The sequence below is a fragment of the Lycium barbarum genome, chromosome 10, assembly GCF_019175385.1.
Source record: "Lycium barbarum isolate Lr01 chromosome 10, ASM1917538v2, whole genome shotgun sequence".
NCBI lineage: Eukaryota > Viridiplantae > Streptophyta > Magnoliopsida > Solanales > Solanaceae > Lycium > Lycium barbarum.
Window position 1 is genome coordinate 14,098,254 of NC_083346.1, and position 18,327 is coordinate 14,116,580.

An 18,327-nucleotide genomic window follows, 5' to 3' on the forward strand; every position below is an offset into this window, starting at 1 on the left:
AACGCTTTCAACATCTGTAAAACTAATCTCAGTCGGGGTTGCTTTGTAATGCTAAGCTCCAATTTAGCAAAATACTATCTGACTTTTTGTAACCTTAAGCTTGGGGCTGTTCTAAGCCCAGGTCACACTATGAAAGTACAGTTAGTTTTTAGAAGCTTCCGAAGGGCGATATTACATGATGTGGTGCTATTACACTATGAAGGTGCAGCTTGTCCTGGAAGAGAATTTAATTGTGAAAAGGTAGTAAAGGTCCTAAAGGATGTGTGTTGTCAAATAAACTTTTTCCACCTTGTCATTGTTGGACGGTCTGGTCGCTGATTCATTATGCCATGCCATTTTTCAACTGGTTCAAATGGAGCTGGATAAATAGCGAGAATTCATATAGTTGACCCGACTAGTTTAAGGCATAATCGTTATTGTATATTAGGCCATTATTCACTCTGAAACAGTTATAGAACTAATACCTTACTCGCAAAGATACTCCATAAAAAAAAATAAAAAATGCATCACTTGCTATGTTTTGGCTCTGTAGAACCGTAATTGGTAAGTGAGAATGTGATAGCAAACTCTTGTGGGCCATCTCATATTTTCTGAAGAACCTTGTTCTTCATGTCTTCTATGAATTGGTTGAGATGCTTCTCTGAAGATCCCTCATTAGAAAGTGCATTCTGAAGGATCTTTGTTTTCTCTATATTTTCCCTCTATTCATCTGATTTTCTCATTATCCTTCCAATATTCTCGGCTACTACCTCCCTCCTCACTAATCTTCCGGTGCAAAGATTCACACCAATCTTCCAATCTTCAACCACTAATATCCTGTTTGTAAATTGATCCGTCAAAATAGGAAAGCACATCATTGGAACTTTACACCATATTGTGATGACCTTCCAAGTCATCTTGCTACATAAGCACATATTTTAGACATGTGGATGCTTACATAGCAAAGATGTTAACATTTATGGGAAGATTCTAGAGCCATGGAGAGTTTTCTTGGAGAGTCTCTAGATCCTTATAAAATATTTAGGAAGACTTTCTTGAAAAACCTTAGAATATTCTAGACATGTAGAGAATTCTAGAGAGGGGGCATACTTGTAAATATAGAGGGACTTGTGTAACAATTATTATTTATCCATTAGTCCCTAGGTGAGTAGTATAAATAGAGAGGCATACATTTGTAAAATCCATCAAGCGAAACAATTCAAGTTCTCTCTAATAAAAAACTTTCTTCTAGCAAGTTTCTTTTGTCTTTCTCAATTACTATTCCCTTAGCGATCTTGAGTGTAGTAATCTAGGTTGACTTGGCATAGCAAGATCGTGAGCAAGTTGTGCAAGAACGTGAGCGAGTTGTCAAGTGCCGCACGTGCGCTTAGTTGAAGACTAAGGACGTGACAACGTGGTATCAGAGCGAAGGTTACGACTGAAGGAGATGACTGCCATTGTGCATTGTCTTCGCATATGGAGACATTATTTGTTGGGGTCGAAGTTCGTGGTAAAGACTGATAATGTGGCCACTAGCTACTTCCAAACACAGAAGAAGCTCACACCAAAACAGGCTAGGTGGCAAGATTTCTTGGCTGAGTTCGACTATGTGTTGGAGTATAAGCCGGGCAAGGGTAACGTTGTAGCCGATGCCTTGAGTAGAAAGGCCGAGCTTGCTGCAATTACTTCAGGAAGTTGGGATATACGGGAGGCTATAAAGGAAGGCATGCAACATGATCCCACAGCTAAGCAACTTATGGAGTTAGCCACCCAGGGGAAGACGAGGCGCTTTTGGGTAGAAGACGGTATATTGCTCACCACAGGTCGGAGAGTCTACGTGCCGAAGTTTGGAGATATTAGGCGGCGTATTATGAAGGAGAGCCACAACACCTTATGGGCTGGTCACCCAGGTCAACGCCGCACTAGAGCCTTAGTTGAGTCGGTCTATTATTGGCCGCGCATGCGTGAGGACATAGAGTGTTATGTGCAGGCTTGTCTTGTGTGCCAACAAGACAAGGTTGAGCAAAGGCAGCCCGGAGGACTTTTGGAGCCACTACCAATAGCGGAGCGTCCATGGGAGAGCATGACTATGGACTTTATCACATGTCTACTGAAGTCCGACGGTTATGGAACTATCATGGTGGTCGTGGATAGATTTTCGAAGTATGCCACTTTCATGCCCGCTTCACCAGGATGTACAGCTAAGGAAGACGCCAAACTATTCTTCAAGAACGTGGTGAAATATTGGGGCTTACCAAGGCATATCATCAGTGATCGAGACCCCCGCTTCACTGGGAACTTTTGGAGGGAGTTGTTCGACATACTTGGAACGGAGCTACACTTTTCCACTAGTTTCCACCCGCAAACGGATGGACAAACAGAATGGGTCAATGCCTTATTGGAGTGCTATTTGAGGCATTATGTGAGTGCACACCAGAAGGATTGGGCAAGGTGTTAGGTCCCGTATTTTTATACATTGGGACAACCCGGAGTAACTATGATAATTTAAGGCCAAGACCATTCCGGGAATTGAAGTCGGAACTTTTGACCATTTGATTTTATTTTGAGCTATAAGTTATATATGAAATTGTTGGTATTGAACACTTAGGAAAAATTGGGACCACAATTCATAAATTTGAAATTTAAAAATTTAGCCAAAAAAGGCCTTGTGGCCGTGTAAGTGGGGAGTTGGTCCCACACATTGTGTGGCCAATTTTAATTGGTCCAACACATTGTGTGGGCCAAAGACAATAGGAGATATTTTAAGGGGACTTAAAAGATGACCACTTAGTCATCTTTCTCTCATTTCACATTCCCACACTTAGAAAATAAAACAAGAAGTTGAGGAACCAAAACCATGGCTCACGGCCAAGACCATGGAAAACCAAGATCATTTTGAGCCACTCTAAAAATATTTCTTGGGTACAAATCAACTAATTAGAGGTCCCTAAGTAACTTGGAAGCATTGTTGGAGTGATCAAGTCTTTCATTTGAGAGATTTGCAAACCCTAGCCTATTGGTGGATTGAAGAAGAAAGGTGAGTTCTAATCTTGTTTTTGAGTTATAAATGTTGTATGCGTATTGTAGTATGCTAAAATGGATAAAAATCATGAAATATGGAATGTTGAAGTTGGGTCTTGTGTTTGGTATGTGGGCCGTGTGAGGGGTATGAGTGTGTTGTGTGATTGAGTTGATAAATTAGTTCCTTGTAGCTTGTTGATTGTTGTAGGGTGAAGAGATAGACTAGAACCATCTAAATGTGTATATGTATAGAGGTGAGTGTGGTCGTATATATGGTCCCAATGTGTGGCAAAGAATGAATTAATATCGCTTAGCGTCGTAATGGTTATTGTGATGACTTTTATGTTGGAAATGAGAGTTTAATGTCCCAAGTTTGATATGATAAATGTGCGGACTGATTTGAAGAACTTTGTGCATTTAATGCAATCTTTATATATGAGGACCATTAACATATGTATATGTGTAGTGTGGACGAATGTGAGTCCTATAATATGTCGAAGATCGCATTACTATCGCTTAGCGTTTTAATTGTCGTCGTTATGAATTTTAGTTGGAATTGAGCATTTAATGACTCAAAAATGATGTTGGAATGGTAGGGGCTGATTTAAGGCTTATTGTACGTTTGATGTAATTCGTATATTTTATGAGAATGTTGTTAGTATGGGTTTGGGTTAATAATCGAATGTACGAACGATATTGTGGCTTGGAAGTAAGCCATTGAATTGAATGATTGGAAAGTTGTCGAATGGTGTAAAAGAGAGCTGCTATTATTATTTTGCCTTTCGAATTGATTATCGATGTTGCTAGGTTGATTATTGTGGCTGTTGTTGTTGATTTTGAGCGAGTTAAATTCTCGGGATGGCCTATTTACAGGGGAAATGCTGCCGAATTTTCTGTAGAATTTAATGAATAGTTGGAATGAATGTCTTAAGTGCCCTTAGCTAATGTTTGGTATTCGTTGGCGTATTTGTAGACCTTGGGGAGCCCGAGGCGTAGATTGTGGTTTACTTTAGATTGGCTATCTTGGAGTGCGTACGAGGTATGTAAAGCAACCTTATTTTCTTGGTATGCCTTAGTTTCACATAGGCTAGATTAGAGCCTTAAGGAAATTCCGAATCCGGAATCCGAGCATGATATGATCTATATATATATATTCCTTGGCACTCTTAGGTATGATTTGATGAAAAATGAACCATTATGTTTTTGAAAGAAGGGATTTCCAAACTTTGTACAAAAAGGTTTCGCTTTAATGAATTTCGTAATTTTTGAATGCCATATCTTTCGCATAAAGGCTCGGATTGTTCCAACATTTCCATAAGAGTTTGCATGATGTATAATGAGTATGATTTCCATAGGCGGGCCCGACTCGGGTCAATACCTGTTCGTGGGTCCCGCGACTTTCCTTATGCGATTCGGAGAACTTTTGAAAGAATTTGGTATGACTATTATTCCGATTTCGAATATGATCATTTTTACTTATGTTTGAGTTTGTGATAATAATTTTGTGCATATAACTACTCACGACTCTACTCGTGCATTCTGTTATCCCTTCGCCGAGTCCCGGGCCGGTTCTGTTGTCGTGCGCATTTTGATATACTCCGGAGTTATGCTGTGTTTATGGTTCACCGAGCTACTCGCAAAAGAGGGTCTGGTTCCACCTATATTGTGGTGTTATGCTGTGTATGGCGTTATGTTGTGATGTGATATGTGACGGGGATACGGAGATTTGAGACTTTCTGGTGTTATGCTGTGTTATGGCGCCATCGACGGGTGGGCGACCATATTCTTCTGTACCCGATGCATGACTTACATGTTTTTTTTTTTAAGTAAACAAATTTTGATATGTTGGATTTGCACTTATGTATGATACTTCCATTTCGTTTATATCTCAGATTTGCTTTCTGTACATTCTGCTTTGCATACTCAGTACATATTTCGTACTGACCCCCTTTCTTCGGGGGCTGCGTTTCATGCCCGCAGGTACAGACGCACAGTTTGGTGATCCTCCAGTCTAGGACACCCCCTTCTGCCGTTGGAGTGCTCTTCTCATTTCAGAGCACATATTTTGGTATACATTTTGTTCATTGTATATGTACATATTTGTTCAAGGGTACTGCGGGGCCCTGTCCCGCCATATGTTCTGTTGGTCTGTTTAGAGGTCTGTAGACGTATTTGTGGGTGTGTGTGCCTACTTCTGTACAGATGTGTTTGTAGGACCCTATTCGTTATGGCAGCCTTGTCGGCGTGCACTTTGTATATGTTTTGGGTCGTTGTGCCATCCGTTAGCCTTGTCGGCTTTTGATACATCTGTTAGCCTTGTCGGCTCTTGATATGTTTGATAGCCTTGCCGACTTTTTGTTATATATATATATATATATATATATATCCGCATATGGTTGCGTGGAAATGTGTTCGATACAGTTTGATATAGTTTGAGACGACATATAGTAATTGTGGCCGTATATGCTAATTGTATGTGATTTGATATGGATAGGTATGTCAGGGTGCCCAATTAGGGCACCAGTCACGGCCTACGGGGTTGGGTCGTGACAGAAGTAGTATCAGAGCGGTTTGTCCTCGGAATGTCTACAGACCGTGTCTAGTAGAGTCTTGTTTATCGGTGTGTTGTGCACCACATCTATAAATAGGAAGCTACAGGACATTTAGGGTGTTTCCTTTCTTTGAATCTTAGATCGTGCGATAGAGCTGTGCTATTAGGATGACTCTGTTCTGATCAGTTGTTGTGTTTTTCTTTCAGTGATGCTTCCGAAAAAGGCAACGGCTGCCCAGAAGAAAAAGGCGGTGGTAGGAGAGACTAGCCGGGCTCGGAAGGGTACTCGGACCCTTGCTCAGATGATGCGTGATATTGCGCCCCGGCCAATAGACTCTGCTACGTCTTCATCATCGGAGGAGTCTGAAGCACCAGCCGCTGCCACTATGGATCAGGGGGCGGCTTCACTATCAGCTCCAGAGGCTCCAGCGCTTGAGCCTCCAACTCCTCAGCCAGGGGCGGAGGATAGGACGTTGAGGGAGGCCGTACAGTTATTGACTACTTTGGTAGCGGGACAGGCTCGCAGACGCGGGCTGAGAGCTGATGATGATGATGACAGGCGAGATAGCCTGAGAGTTCGTGACTTTCTGACTTGCGGTCCCCCAGATTTTTTCGGGTCTAAGCCCGAGGAGGACCCCCATGATTTTATTCGGGGGATGCGGCGTTCATTAGATTTGGTCAGGGCTTCAGAGACCGAGTCCGTTGACTTGGCCTCGCACAGATTACGAGATGTTGCTGCCAATTAGTATGAGTCTTGGGAGCTGTCCAGGGGTGAGAGTGCTTCCCCAGCTACTTGGGATGAGTTTGTGGCCGCTTTTCTCCGCCACGTTTTGCCCCCGGAGTTACGACGGGCGCGGGTTGATAGATTTTTACAGTTGCGGCAGGGAGGTCGGAGTATTCGTGAGTATAATTTGGAGTTCGATTCTCTGGCTCGATATGCACCTGCTATAGTGGCTGAGATGGCTGACCGGATGCACCGGTATGTGATAGGGCTGGACCGTTATTTAGTTGACGGCTGCATGGCGCTGGCATCGCAGACTGATATGGACATCGCCCGGTTACAGGCCTATGCTCAGGGTATGGAGGACCGGCACAGAGAGGACCGGTCGGGCAGAGATCGTGACAGGAGGCCGCCCAAGAGGGCCAGGTCCGCGGGGTATTCTGGAGATTCTCGAGGCGGACAACCTCAGCAGCAGTCGTCACGAAGATATTTTCCTCCGTCAGGCCGGGGTACACAGTCAGCCAGCAGACAATTTGACAGTGCAGGACCATCTGGGGCCGGTCAGAGTTCCAGAGCATCATGTTTCCAGACAGCCAGAGGTTCCAGCCAGTCCAGACCACCCAGGCCCCGTTGTTCTTATTGCGGGAAATCGCACCCAGGGGAGTGCTATCGAGCTACTGGAGCCTGCTTTTCTTGCGGCCGTCAGGGCCATGTTATGCGGGATTGTCCGATGGCGAGTGGTTCTGGTAGTACAGTTCAGCCGACGGGATCAGCCGCAGGTTCATCTTCTACTCCCTCAGCTGTGCGCCCTGTGGGGCGAGGTATGCCGGCACAGGCGGGCCGAGGTCGAGGCCGTGGCAGTGGTTCAGGTTCTAGCGGTCCATCGAACCGCATATATGCATTGGCTAGCGGCCAGGATCAGGAGGTTTCGCCAAATGTTGTTACAGGTACCTTACTGGTTTTCTCCCGATCTGTATATGCACTGATTGATCATGGTTCTACTTTATCATATATCTCTCCACTTGTTACTAATGAAATTGGGATAGAATCTGAGCCGATAGAGCCTTTTGAGGTAGCTACACCTGTAGGGGATTCTGTTATAGCCAGACAGGTTTATCGAGATTGTTCTGTTATTATATATGATCGTTGCACTAAAGCTGATTTGGTAGAGTTAGACATGCTAGAATTTGATGTTATTATGGGCATGGACTGGTTAGCTTCCTGTTATGCTAATGTTGACTGCCAAAAGAAAGTAGTTCGTTTCCAGTTCCCAGGGGAACCAGCTATAGAGTGGTCCGGGTGTACAGCATCGCCGAGGGGTAAGTTTATTTCATACCTCAAGGCTAAGAAGATGATTCAGAAGGGTTATATTTATCACTTGGTCCGGGTGCACGATACTACAGCCGAGGCACCTACTTTGCAGTCAGTTCCGGTTGTCAATGAGTTTTCAGATGTATTCCCAGATGAGCTTCTGGGTCTTCCGCCTGAGCGAGAGATAGACTTTTCTATTGATTTATTGCCAGATACGCAGCCAATATCTATTCCTCCGTACAGAATGGCACCGGCAGAATTAAAAGAATTGAAGGAGCAGTTGAAAGATTTATTAGATAAAGGCTTCATCAGACCCAGTACATCGCCCTGGGGAGCGCCGGTGTTGTTTGTGAGAAAGAAAGACGGGTCACTGCGGATGTGTATTGACTACAGGCAATTAAACAAGGTGACCATAAAGAATAAATATCCCCTCCCCCGGATTGATGATTTGTTTGATCAGTTGCAGGGTGCCAAATATTTCTCGAAGATAGATCTGCGTTCGGGGTATCACCAGGTACGGGTAAGAGAGGCAGATATTCCAAAGACTGCTTTCAGGACCCGGTACGGGCATTATGAATTCAGAGTTATGTCTTTCGGGCTGACTAATGCTCCAGCGGTATTCATGGATTTGATGAATCGGGTATTTCGGCCTTTCCTTGATATGTTCGTGATTGTGTTTATTGATGATATATTGGTTTATTCACGATCAGCAGAGGAGCATTCGGATCATCTGAGAACAGTGCTGGGCACTCTCCGGCAGCGACAATTATATGCTAAATTTTCTAAATGTGAATTCTGGTTAACTTCCGTGGCATCTTGGGGCATATAGTTGGAGCAGATGGTATTCAGGTTGATACGCAGAAAATTGAAGCTGTACAGAATTGGCCTAAGCCTACTACACCTACTGAGGTACGCAGTTTTCTGGGGTTGGCCGGTTATTACAGAAGATTCGTAGAGAATTTTTCTTCTATTGCGGCGCCATTAACAAAGTTAACTCAGAAGGCAGCGAAATTTCAGTGGACTGATGCCTGTGAGCGCGGTTTTCAGATGTTGAAGGAAAAAATAATTACAGCTCCAGTTTTAGCTCTCCCAGAAGGGTCAGACGGGTATGTGGTTTATTGTGATGCCTCTGGTATGGGTTTTGGTTGTGTGTTAATGCAGCACGGTCGAGTCATAGCCTATGCTTCCCGGCAGCTCAGACCGCACGAGAAGAATTATCCCACTCACGATCTGGAGTTAGCCGCGGTGATTCATGCTTTGAAGATTTGGCGGCATTACTTATATGGGGTCCACGTTGATATATATACGGACCATAAGAGCCTCCAGTATATTTTCAGACAGAAAGAATTGAATTTGCGGCAGAGGCGGTGGTTAGAGTTGCTGAAAGATTATGATGTTGATATTCTATACCATCCAGGGAAAGCTAATGTCGTGGCAGATGCACTTAGCCGCAAGTCCATGGGCAGTTTGATTGATGTATAGTCTGGTAAGAAAGAAATAGTTCGTGATATCCAGCAGCTGGCTAGTCTTGGAGTCCGCTTAGTCGATTCTGGAGATGCTGGGATTTCTGTTCGAGGAGTGGCCGAGTCCTCTATTCTTAGTGAGATTAAGCGGCGTCAGTATGAGGATCCTGTTCTGATGCAGTACAGAGACACAGTCTGCGACAAAGAGGAGACCCCGTTTGAGATTTCATCCGATGGAGTATTATTATACAGGGGCAGATTATGCGTACCTGACGTTGCGGGACTGCGGCGACAGGTTATGGGCGAGGCACATTATGCCAGATATTCTGTTCATCCAGGGTCGACGAAGATGTACCATGATCTTAGATGTCTGTATTGGTGGGACGATATGAAAAAGGACATAGCAGAGTTCGTTGCCCAATGCCTAAATTGTCAGCAAGTAAAGATTGAGCATCAGAAACCCGGTGGGTTATTGCAGGAGATGGAGATACCAACGTGGAAGTGGGAGATAATTAATATGGATTTCATGGTAGGCTTGCCTCGCACTCCACGGAGGTACGACTCCATTTGGGTTATCGTTGATCGGCTGACAAAATCAGCCCACTTTCTTCCAGTTCGGACTACGTACACAGCTGAAGATTATGCCAGGCTATATATTAAGGAGATTGTGAGACTCCACGGAGTTCCAGTGTTTGTTATCTCCGACAGAGGTGCCTAGTTTACAGCTAAATTCTGGAGATCATTTCAGGAGGGATTGGGGACCCAGGTGAGTCTGAGTACAACATTTCATCCTCAGTCCGACGGACAGGCCGAGCGCACCATTCAGACATTGGAAGATATGTTGCGGGCCTGTGTTATTGATTTCAGAGGCATCTGGGATGATCATTTGCCACTTGTTGAGTTTGCTTATAACAACAGCTACCACTCCAGTATTCAGATGGCACCCTATGAGGCTTTGTATGGCAGGAAATGCAGATCTCCGATCAGTTGGTTTGATGTGGGTGAGATTCAGTTAATTGGTCCAGAGGTGGTCCAGCAGGCGGTCGATAAAGTGAAACTGATTCGAGAGCGACTATTAGCGGCCCAGAGTCGACAGAAATCTTATGCTGATAAGCGACGTCGACCGTTAGAATTCCAAGTTAGAGATTGGGTGTTCCTGAAAGTGTCACCAATGAAAGGTGTTATGCGTTTTGGCAATAAAGGCTCAGTCCGAGATATATTGGGCCTTATCAGATTATTCGTAAAATAGGCAAAGTGGCCTACGAATTGGATCTGCCAGATGACTTGGGAGCGGTTCACCCGGTATTCCATGTTTCTATGCTTCGTAAGTGTATTGGTGACCCTTCCAGAGTTTTTCCTACAGATGATATACAGGTCACGGAGGAGCTATCTTATGAAGAGCAACCTATAGCCATATTGGATCGTCAGGTAAGAAAGTTGCGGAATAAGGATGTGGCTTCTGTTAAGGTGCTGTGGCAGAATAATAACCGAGAAGAAATGACTTGGGAGGCTGAGGAGCAGATGAAGAAAAAGTATCCTCACCTATTTCCCGTACCTTCAGGTAACCTACATTCCTTGCTTGATTATGTTGATTTGTGGATGACTTGTATACGATGGCTACAAAAGAAACTCCCCCGAATATTACATAAGACCCATAGAATTGATCCAACATTCGAGGACGAATGTTCTTAAGGGGGGGAGGATGTTAGGTCCCGTATTTTTATACATTGGAACAACCCGGAGTAACTATGATAATTTAAGGCCAAGACCATTCCGGGAATTGAAGTCGGAACTTTTGACCATTTGATTTTATTTTGAGCTATAAGTTATATATGAAATTGTTGGTATTGAACACTTAGGAAAAATTGGGACCACAATTCATAAATTTGGAATTTAAAAATTTAGCCAAAAAAGGCCTTGTGGCCGTGTAAGTGGGAAGTTGGTCCCACACATTGTGTGGCCAATTTTAATTGGTCCAACACATTGTGTGGGCCAAAGACAATAGGAGATATTTTAAGAGGACTTAAAAGATGACCACTTAGTCATCTTTCTCTCATTTCACATTCCCACACTTAGAAAATAAAACAAGAAGTTGAGGAACCAAAACCATGGCTCACGGCCAAGACCATGGAAAACCAAGATCATTTTGAGCCACTCTAAAAATATTTCTTGGGTACAAATCAACTAATTAGAGGTCCCTAAGTAACTTGGAAGCATTGTTGGAGTGATCAAGTCTTTCATTTAAGAGATTTGCAAACCTAGCCTATTGGTGGATTGAAGAAGAAAGGTGAGTTCTAATCTTGTTTTTGAGTTATAAATGTTGTATGCGTATTGTAGTATGCTAAAATGGATAAAAATCATGAAATATGGAATGTTGAAGTTGGGTCTTGTGTTTGGTATGTGGGTCGTGTGAGGGGTATGAGTGTGTTGTGTGATTGAGTTGATAAATTAGTTCCTTGTAGCTTGTTGATTGTTGTAGGGTGAAGAGATAGACTAGAACCATCTAAATGTGTATATGTATAGAGGTGAGTGTGGACGTATATATGGTCCCAATGTGTGGCAAAGAATGAATTAATATCGCTTAGCGTCGTAATGGTTATTGTGATGACTTTTATGTTGGAAATGAGAGTTTAATGTCCCAAGTTTGATATGATAAATGTGCGGACTGATTTGAAGAACTTTGTGCATTTAATGCAATCTTTATATATGAGGACCATTAACATATGTATATGTGTAGTGTGGACGAATGTGAGTCCTATAATATGTCGAAGATCGCATTACTATCGCTTAGCGTTTTAATTGTCGTCGTTATGAATTTTAGTTGGAATTGAGCATTTAATGACTCAAAAATGATGTTGGAATGGTAGGGGCAGATTTAAGGCTTATTGTACGTTTGATGTAATTCGTATATTTTATGAGAATGTTGTTAGTATGGGTTTGGGTTAATAATCGAATGTACGAACGATATTGTGGCTTGGAAGTAAGCCATTGAATTGAATGATTGGAAAGTTGTCGAATGGTGTAAAAGAGAGCTGTTATTATTATTTTGCCTTTCGAATTGATTATCGATGTTGCTAGGTTGATTATTGTGGTTGTTGTTGTTGATTTTGAGCGAGTTCAATTCTCGGGATGGCCTATTTACAGGGGAAATGCTACCGAATTTTCTGTAGAATTTAATGAATAGTTGGAATGAATGTCTTAAGTGCCCTTAGCTAATGTTTGGTATTCGTTGGCGTATTTGTAGACCTTGGGGAGCCCGAGGCGTATATTGGGGTTTACTTTAGATTTGCTATCTTGGAGTGCGTACGAGGTATGTAAAGCAACCTTCTTTTCTTGGCATGCCTTAGTTTCACATAGGCTAGATTAGAGCTTTAAGGAAATTCCGAATCCGGAATCCGAGCATGATATGATCTATATATATATTCCTTGGCACTCTTAGGTATGATTTGATGAAAAATGAACCATTATGTTTTTGAAAGAAGGGATTTCCAAACTTTGTACAAAAAGGTTTCGCTTTAATGAATTTCGTAATTTTTGAATGTCATATCTTTTGCATAAAGGCTCGGATTGTTCCAACATTTCCATAAGAGTTTGCATGATGTATAACGAGTATGATTTCCATAGGCGGGCCCGACTCGGGTCAATACCCGTTCGTGGGTCCCGCGACTTTCCTTATGCGATTCGGAGAACTTTTGAAAGAATTTGGTATGACTATTATTCCGATTTCGAATATGATCATTTTTACTTATGTTTGAGTTTGTGATAATAATTTTTTGCATATAACTACTCACGACTCTACTCGTGCATTCTGTTATCCCTTCGCCGAGTCCCGGGCCGGTTCTGTTGTCGTGCGCATTTTGATATACTTCGCAGTTATGCTGTGTTTATGGTTCACCGAGCTACTCGCAAAAGAGGGTCGGGTTCCACCTATATTGTGGTGTTATGCTGTGTATGGCGTTATGTTGTGATGTGATATGTGACGGGGATACGGAGATTTGAGACTTTCTGGTGTTATGCTGTGTTATGGCGCCATCGACGGGTGGGCGACCATATTCTTCTGTACCCGATGCATGACTTACATGTTTTTTTTTAAAGTAAACAAATTTTGATATGTTGGATTTGCACTTATGTTTGATACTTCCATTTCGTTTATATCTCAGATTTGCTTTCTGTACATTCTGCTTTGCATACTCAGTACATATTTCGTACTGACCCCCTTTCTTCGGGGGCTGCGTTTCATGCCCGCAGGTACAGACGCACAGTTTGGTGATCCTCCAGTCTAGGACACCCCCTTCTGCCGTTGGAGTGCTCTTCGCATTTCAGAGCACATATTTTGGTATACATTTTGTTCGTTGTGTATGTACATATTTGTTCAGGGGTACGGCGGGGCCCTGTCCCGCCATATGTTCTGTTGGTCTGTTTAGAGGTCTGTAGACGTATTTGTGGGTGTGTGTTCCTACTTCTGTACAGATGTGTTTGTACGACCCTATTCGTTATGGCAGCCTTGTCGGCGTGCACTTTGTATATTTTTGGGCCGTTGTGCCATCCGTTATCCTTGTCGGCTTTTGATACATCTGTTAGCCTTGTCGGCTCTTGATATGTTTGATAGCCTTGCCGGCTTTTTGATGTATATATATATATATATATATATATATATATATATGTCCGCCTATGGTTGCGTTGAAATGTGTTCGATACAATTTGATATAGTTTGAGACGGCATATAGTAATTGTGGCCGTATATGCTAATTGTATGTGATTCGATATGGATAGGTATGTCAGGGTGCCCAATTAGGGCACCAGTCACGGCCTACGGAGTTGGGTCGTGACACAAGGCTCTTAGACCTAGCCCAGTTCTCCTATAACCTACAACGGAGTGAGTCAACAGGACGAACACCATTTGAGCTAGCCACAGGCCAGCAACCACAAACTCCACATTCACTACCGGCAGCGTTCGAGGGGAAAAGTGTGGGGGGCTTACCATATGGCCAAGGGGTTCGAGGAGCAGCTTGACACTGCTAAGTCCTACTTGGATAAGGCAGCAAAGAAGATGAAGAAGTTTGCTGACCGCAAGCGTCGTCCCACAGATTATAATGTTAGGGACATGGTTTTGGTGAAGTTTAATCCGAGGCAGTTTAAGACACTATGGGACGTGCACCAGAACTTGGTACGGAAGTATGAGGGGCCGTTTAGGATCGTGGCCAAGGTGGGTAAGATCTCATATAAGTTGGAGTTACCTCCTCATCTTAAGATTCACCCCATCTTCCACGCTAGTGTGCTCAAGCCATACCATGAAGACAAGGATGATCCCAGCTGAGGTCAGTCGAGTCGGGCGCCGATTACCATCACCGTCTCTCATGATCGGGAAATTGAGGCTATCATTGATTACCAGGCTAGGCGAAAACAAGGGCAGAAAGCCACCGCCATGTTCCTCGTCCATTGGAAGGGGCAACCACCGGAAGAGGCCACATGGGAGCGTTATGAAGAGTTGTGGCAATTTAAAGACAAGATTCAAGAGTTTATGTTGCAGCAATGCGCCGCGGTCGTCGCAACATCAGGTGGGGGAGAATGTGATGACCTTCCAAGTCATCTTGCTACATAAGCACATATTTTAGACATGTGGATGCTTACATGGCAAAGATGTTAACATTTATGGAAAGATTCTAGAGCCATGGAGAGTTTTCTTGGAGAGTCTCTAAATCCTTATAAAATATTTAGGAAGACTTTCTTGAAAAACCTTAGAATATTCTAGACATGTAGAGAATTCTAGAGAGGGGGCATACTTGTAAATATAGAGGGACTTGTGTAACAATTATTATTTATCCATTAGTCCCTAGGTGAGTAGTATAAATAGAGAGGCATACATTTGTAAAATCCACCAAGCGAAACAATTCAAGTTCTCTCTAATAAAAAGCTTCCTTCTAACAAGTTTCTCTTGTCTTTCTCAATTACTATTCCCTTAGCGATCTTGAGTGTAGTAATCTAGGCTGACTTGGCATAGCAAGATCATGAGCAAGTTGTGCAAGAACGTGAGCGAGTTGTCAAGTGTCGCACGTGCGCTTAGTTGAAGACTAAGGACGTGACAATATGCTCTCTAAGATAGAATTCCACCCACAATGAGTCAAAAACCCTCCATCTGCTGGATGTGATAATACCGCTAGTTGAGAGCACCACGGAACGACCAATCCTCTGTCTATAGTTCTTACTCAAATCCAAGAGGCAAAATGCTTCTTTATCCAGAACCTATGATATTGTGACGTGGTACCCAAATGAAACTCACCTTACTTATCAGGACGCCTTGTGCCATTTCCAGAATGTCCTGTTTACTCAAATTAGCAAGACAGCCAAATGAGATGTATGACACTGTACCATCTTGTTTGCTATTGAGCCAGTCGGTGTAATCTGATGCCGGTAGCAGGCTCGTTGAAATTGTTCTCTTGCTGAAGCTTGTGGGGAAGACTGGCCCAATTGAATAGAATGGCTGATGTTTTTGTAACACAGAGATGGTTGAAGACTCTAGTTCTTGCACTGTATTACCAATGACAGTCTGCTTTCTTTGCATCTTTAATACACTTGAACACATAACGGGCGCTTTGATCAGCATCTTGACAATATGAAGGTAAATCTTCTGGTTTGATGGCCTGCACTCCAGGTATGTATCTAATGGTGTCTTCACACTTGTCTGGACAAAATTATTACTCATCAGCTATTTGATTATGTAATTTAGTCAGTGATAAAATAGTAATAGTTTCAAGATATGGGGTTCATACCATGACATCGAAAGTGGCCATTCCATGTGATAGTAAGCTGTAAGCACTGTGGCTGGTTCAGTCCAAAATGAAACGTTGACAAGATTATATTTCTTGTCAATCGTTGATGCCCATATGTGGAAACTGTCAGCTATTATACAAAACATTGGTGGGTTTGGTTTCGAGAGGACAAGATTTTCAATGAAGTCATCCCTGAGGTTGGAAACATGAATCAGACCTTCCACAAACTGGCTTGCGTTGGCCCTCCTGTCGAAACACAGTGGAAAACCATCAGTAATTTTGGAAAAACGAATGTCAAGACCAGATTTCTGTGTATGGGAGAAAGGGTTGCCGTCATCTTTAAGGGGCTGAGTTGTAGTTATCTTCTGGTGAGTTGACTCTGTGCTGACAAAGGCGATGGTAAAACCTTTTGAGGCAAGCTTCATGGCAAGATGGGTAAATGGATTTATATGGCCTTGAAGAGGAAGTGGTATGAGTGTTGCATGTGGCTGTAGGTGTTCTTTTAGCTCCATTTTAGTCCTAAAATATAGGAGATGGTTCCCTTTTTAGAGAAAGGCAAGTGTATTATAAGGCAAAATTTATGTCTTTAAGGAAAAGTTATGCCTTATGGGCAGACTTTTAATTAAGGCCTAACTAAAAGTTTGCCCATAAGGCATAAGTATGGCGGATCCGGCATAACTTTGGTTATTCCTTAACAAGTGTATGCCGTGTCTGGCATACACGCGATCCAAGCCTTGCCTTGCGATTTTTTTTTTTTTAATTTATGTCTGAGCAGGGTACGAACTCAGAACCTCAGGTATAAAGCCATTTTTCAAGCGAAGGGCAAAACTTAAATACCACAAATATGAGGGGCAATATTTAAAGACCACCCCAGAAGAAGGGCAATCTGCGCAATTTTTTGAAAAGTAACCAATATTTAGACCTTTTTGATACTCAAGAGACATTTTTAGCCCTCTTATTTTTTACAACAAATTGATCAATGTAGGGTCTGATCTGCCAAGATGGTTTCATTTTGTTTTTAAATTATGTTGACTATCAGCTAAGATTTAACATTTACCTGTTAATTAGCTAGGCTTGAAAATTAATTTCCCATCATTTAGATCGAAGGAGCCTAAAACACAAAACTAAGGGCTAAGAGACACTGTTATGCTAAATGTTATTTTTTCGTAGAAGTGAAATGAAAACTAATGGTTTTAGCTTTCAAGTCAATTGAAAAAAGAAAATAACGATCATTATTCACTGGCAGATAACCAAATTAAACCACTCAAACATACATTTTAATTAATGTCATACATGCAAGATAGGAATATCTCTGCCTTATATATTTGCAGTACTTGATGCACCAAAACAGAAACTTGACCCGCTTAACTTTTCTTTGGTGATATTATCCATTATATCGATCATATTAGAAGTTAAATGATTTTTCCAATCTCCAGGCTTGCCCTTCCTGAAATAATTTTTGTTATCTATCTCGAAAGTGTCATGTTTTCCGCTCTTATTCACTTCCAAATTGCTCAAATTCTCAAAACTACATAATTTCACAATCTTTTCTGGCACCCCTTGTTCCTCTTCATCTCTTGAAAATGGTTTTCCCATGAACTCAGCCATTTTTCGAACGTAGAACAACGTGTCTTTTGTCAATTCTTCGTATTTTAAAAACAACACTGATTCCGGTTTTTCTAGACTTTTTTTCCAGTACTCCAAAACATGATCCCAGTAAGGTCCCCCCATTGTTTTCCCTTCACAGAACAACTCAAACTCCTTCTCGAAGTAAGTACTTATAGGTTCTGTTGTTGTTGTACCTTGCTTCAGCCTCATAGGCCAATTTTGCATGAAATGCCAAAGAGAAATGAAGGTGTCCTTAGGTTCCCTGCACACGTAAATGATCTTTGTACCATCCAATGATTTGACAGATTTGGGGAGAGCACTGAAAGGCAAATGGGTGGCTATAAGTGGAATATGAGTATCTCTATTAATAGAAGGGATCTTAGCAGGATCACTTTCTAAGAAAGGGATGAGAACGTGAGGGACATTAGTGAGCAAAGGGTTATTATTTTCAATATCGAAACGATCTCTTGTTGAAATGGCAAAAGACAGAGCTTTAAGCCATGTTGTGCCGGTTTTGGGAGCACTACACAAGAATATATCAGTAGGACAAGAGTTGAAGTTTTCTTGAACATAAAGGATACCTCGAAGAACTGACAAAGGGTACCAAAAGCCTTGGTACTGACACAAAACTGTGGTGCCCTTTTCCTTAGGAAGAGTTGATATAAGCTTTTTGAATTTAGTGTTGGCTTCTTCTTCTTCTTCAGTAATAACTGCAGGGAGGTTTTCCATGTTGTTGATGACAGAAGAATCTATTACTATTGTCAAGCAAATCTTGGCTTGTTGATCACTGGATGAACATAATTTAGAATAGGTGCGTGGGTGTTAGTGGAGCTAAACCAAGCTCCTGTACTTTGATTTTATAATAATGAATTGGGGTGTGAGACTGAAGACTACTTTATTACA

The 18,327-nt window shown here is 42.3% G+C and overlaps 1 protein-coding gene and 1 pseudogene across 1 annotated transcript; both read right to left on the reverse strand.

Moving 5' to 3' along the window:
- Nucleotides 1-230: 230 nt before the first annotated feature.
- LOC132616109 (UDP-glycosyltransferase 86A1-like) lies at nucleotides 231-16,918 on the reverse strand (annotated as a pseudogene).
- Nucleotides 16,919-17,025: 107 nt separating this feature from the next.
- Nucleotides 17,026-18,238, reverse strand: LOC132616110 (flavonol sulfotransferase-like). Its single transcript, XM_060330708.1, has one exon. It carries the CDS (start codon nucleotides 18,151-18,153, stop codon nucleotides 17,134-17,136), a length of 1,020 nt encoding a protein of 339 aa, XP_060186691.1. The 5' UTR covers nucleotides 18,154-18,238; the 3' UTR covers nucleotides 17,026-17,133.
- Between the last annotated feature and the right edge of the window lie 89 nt (nucleotides 18,239-18,327).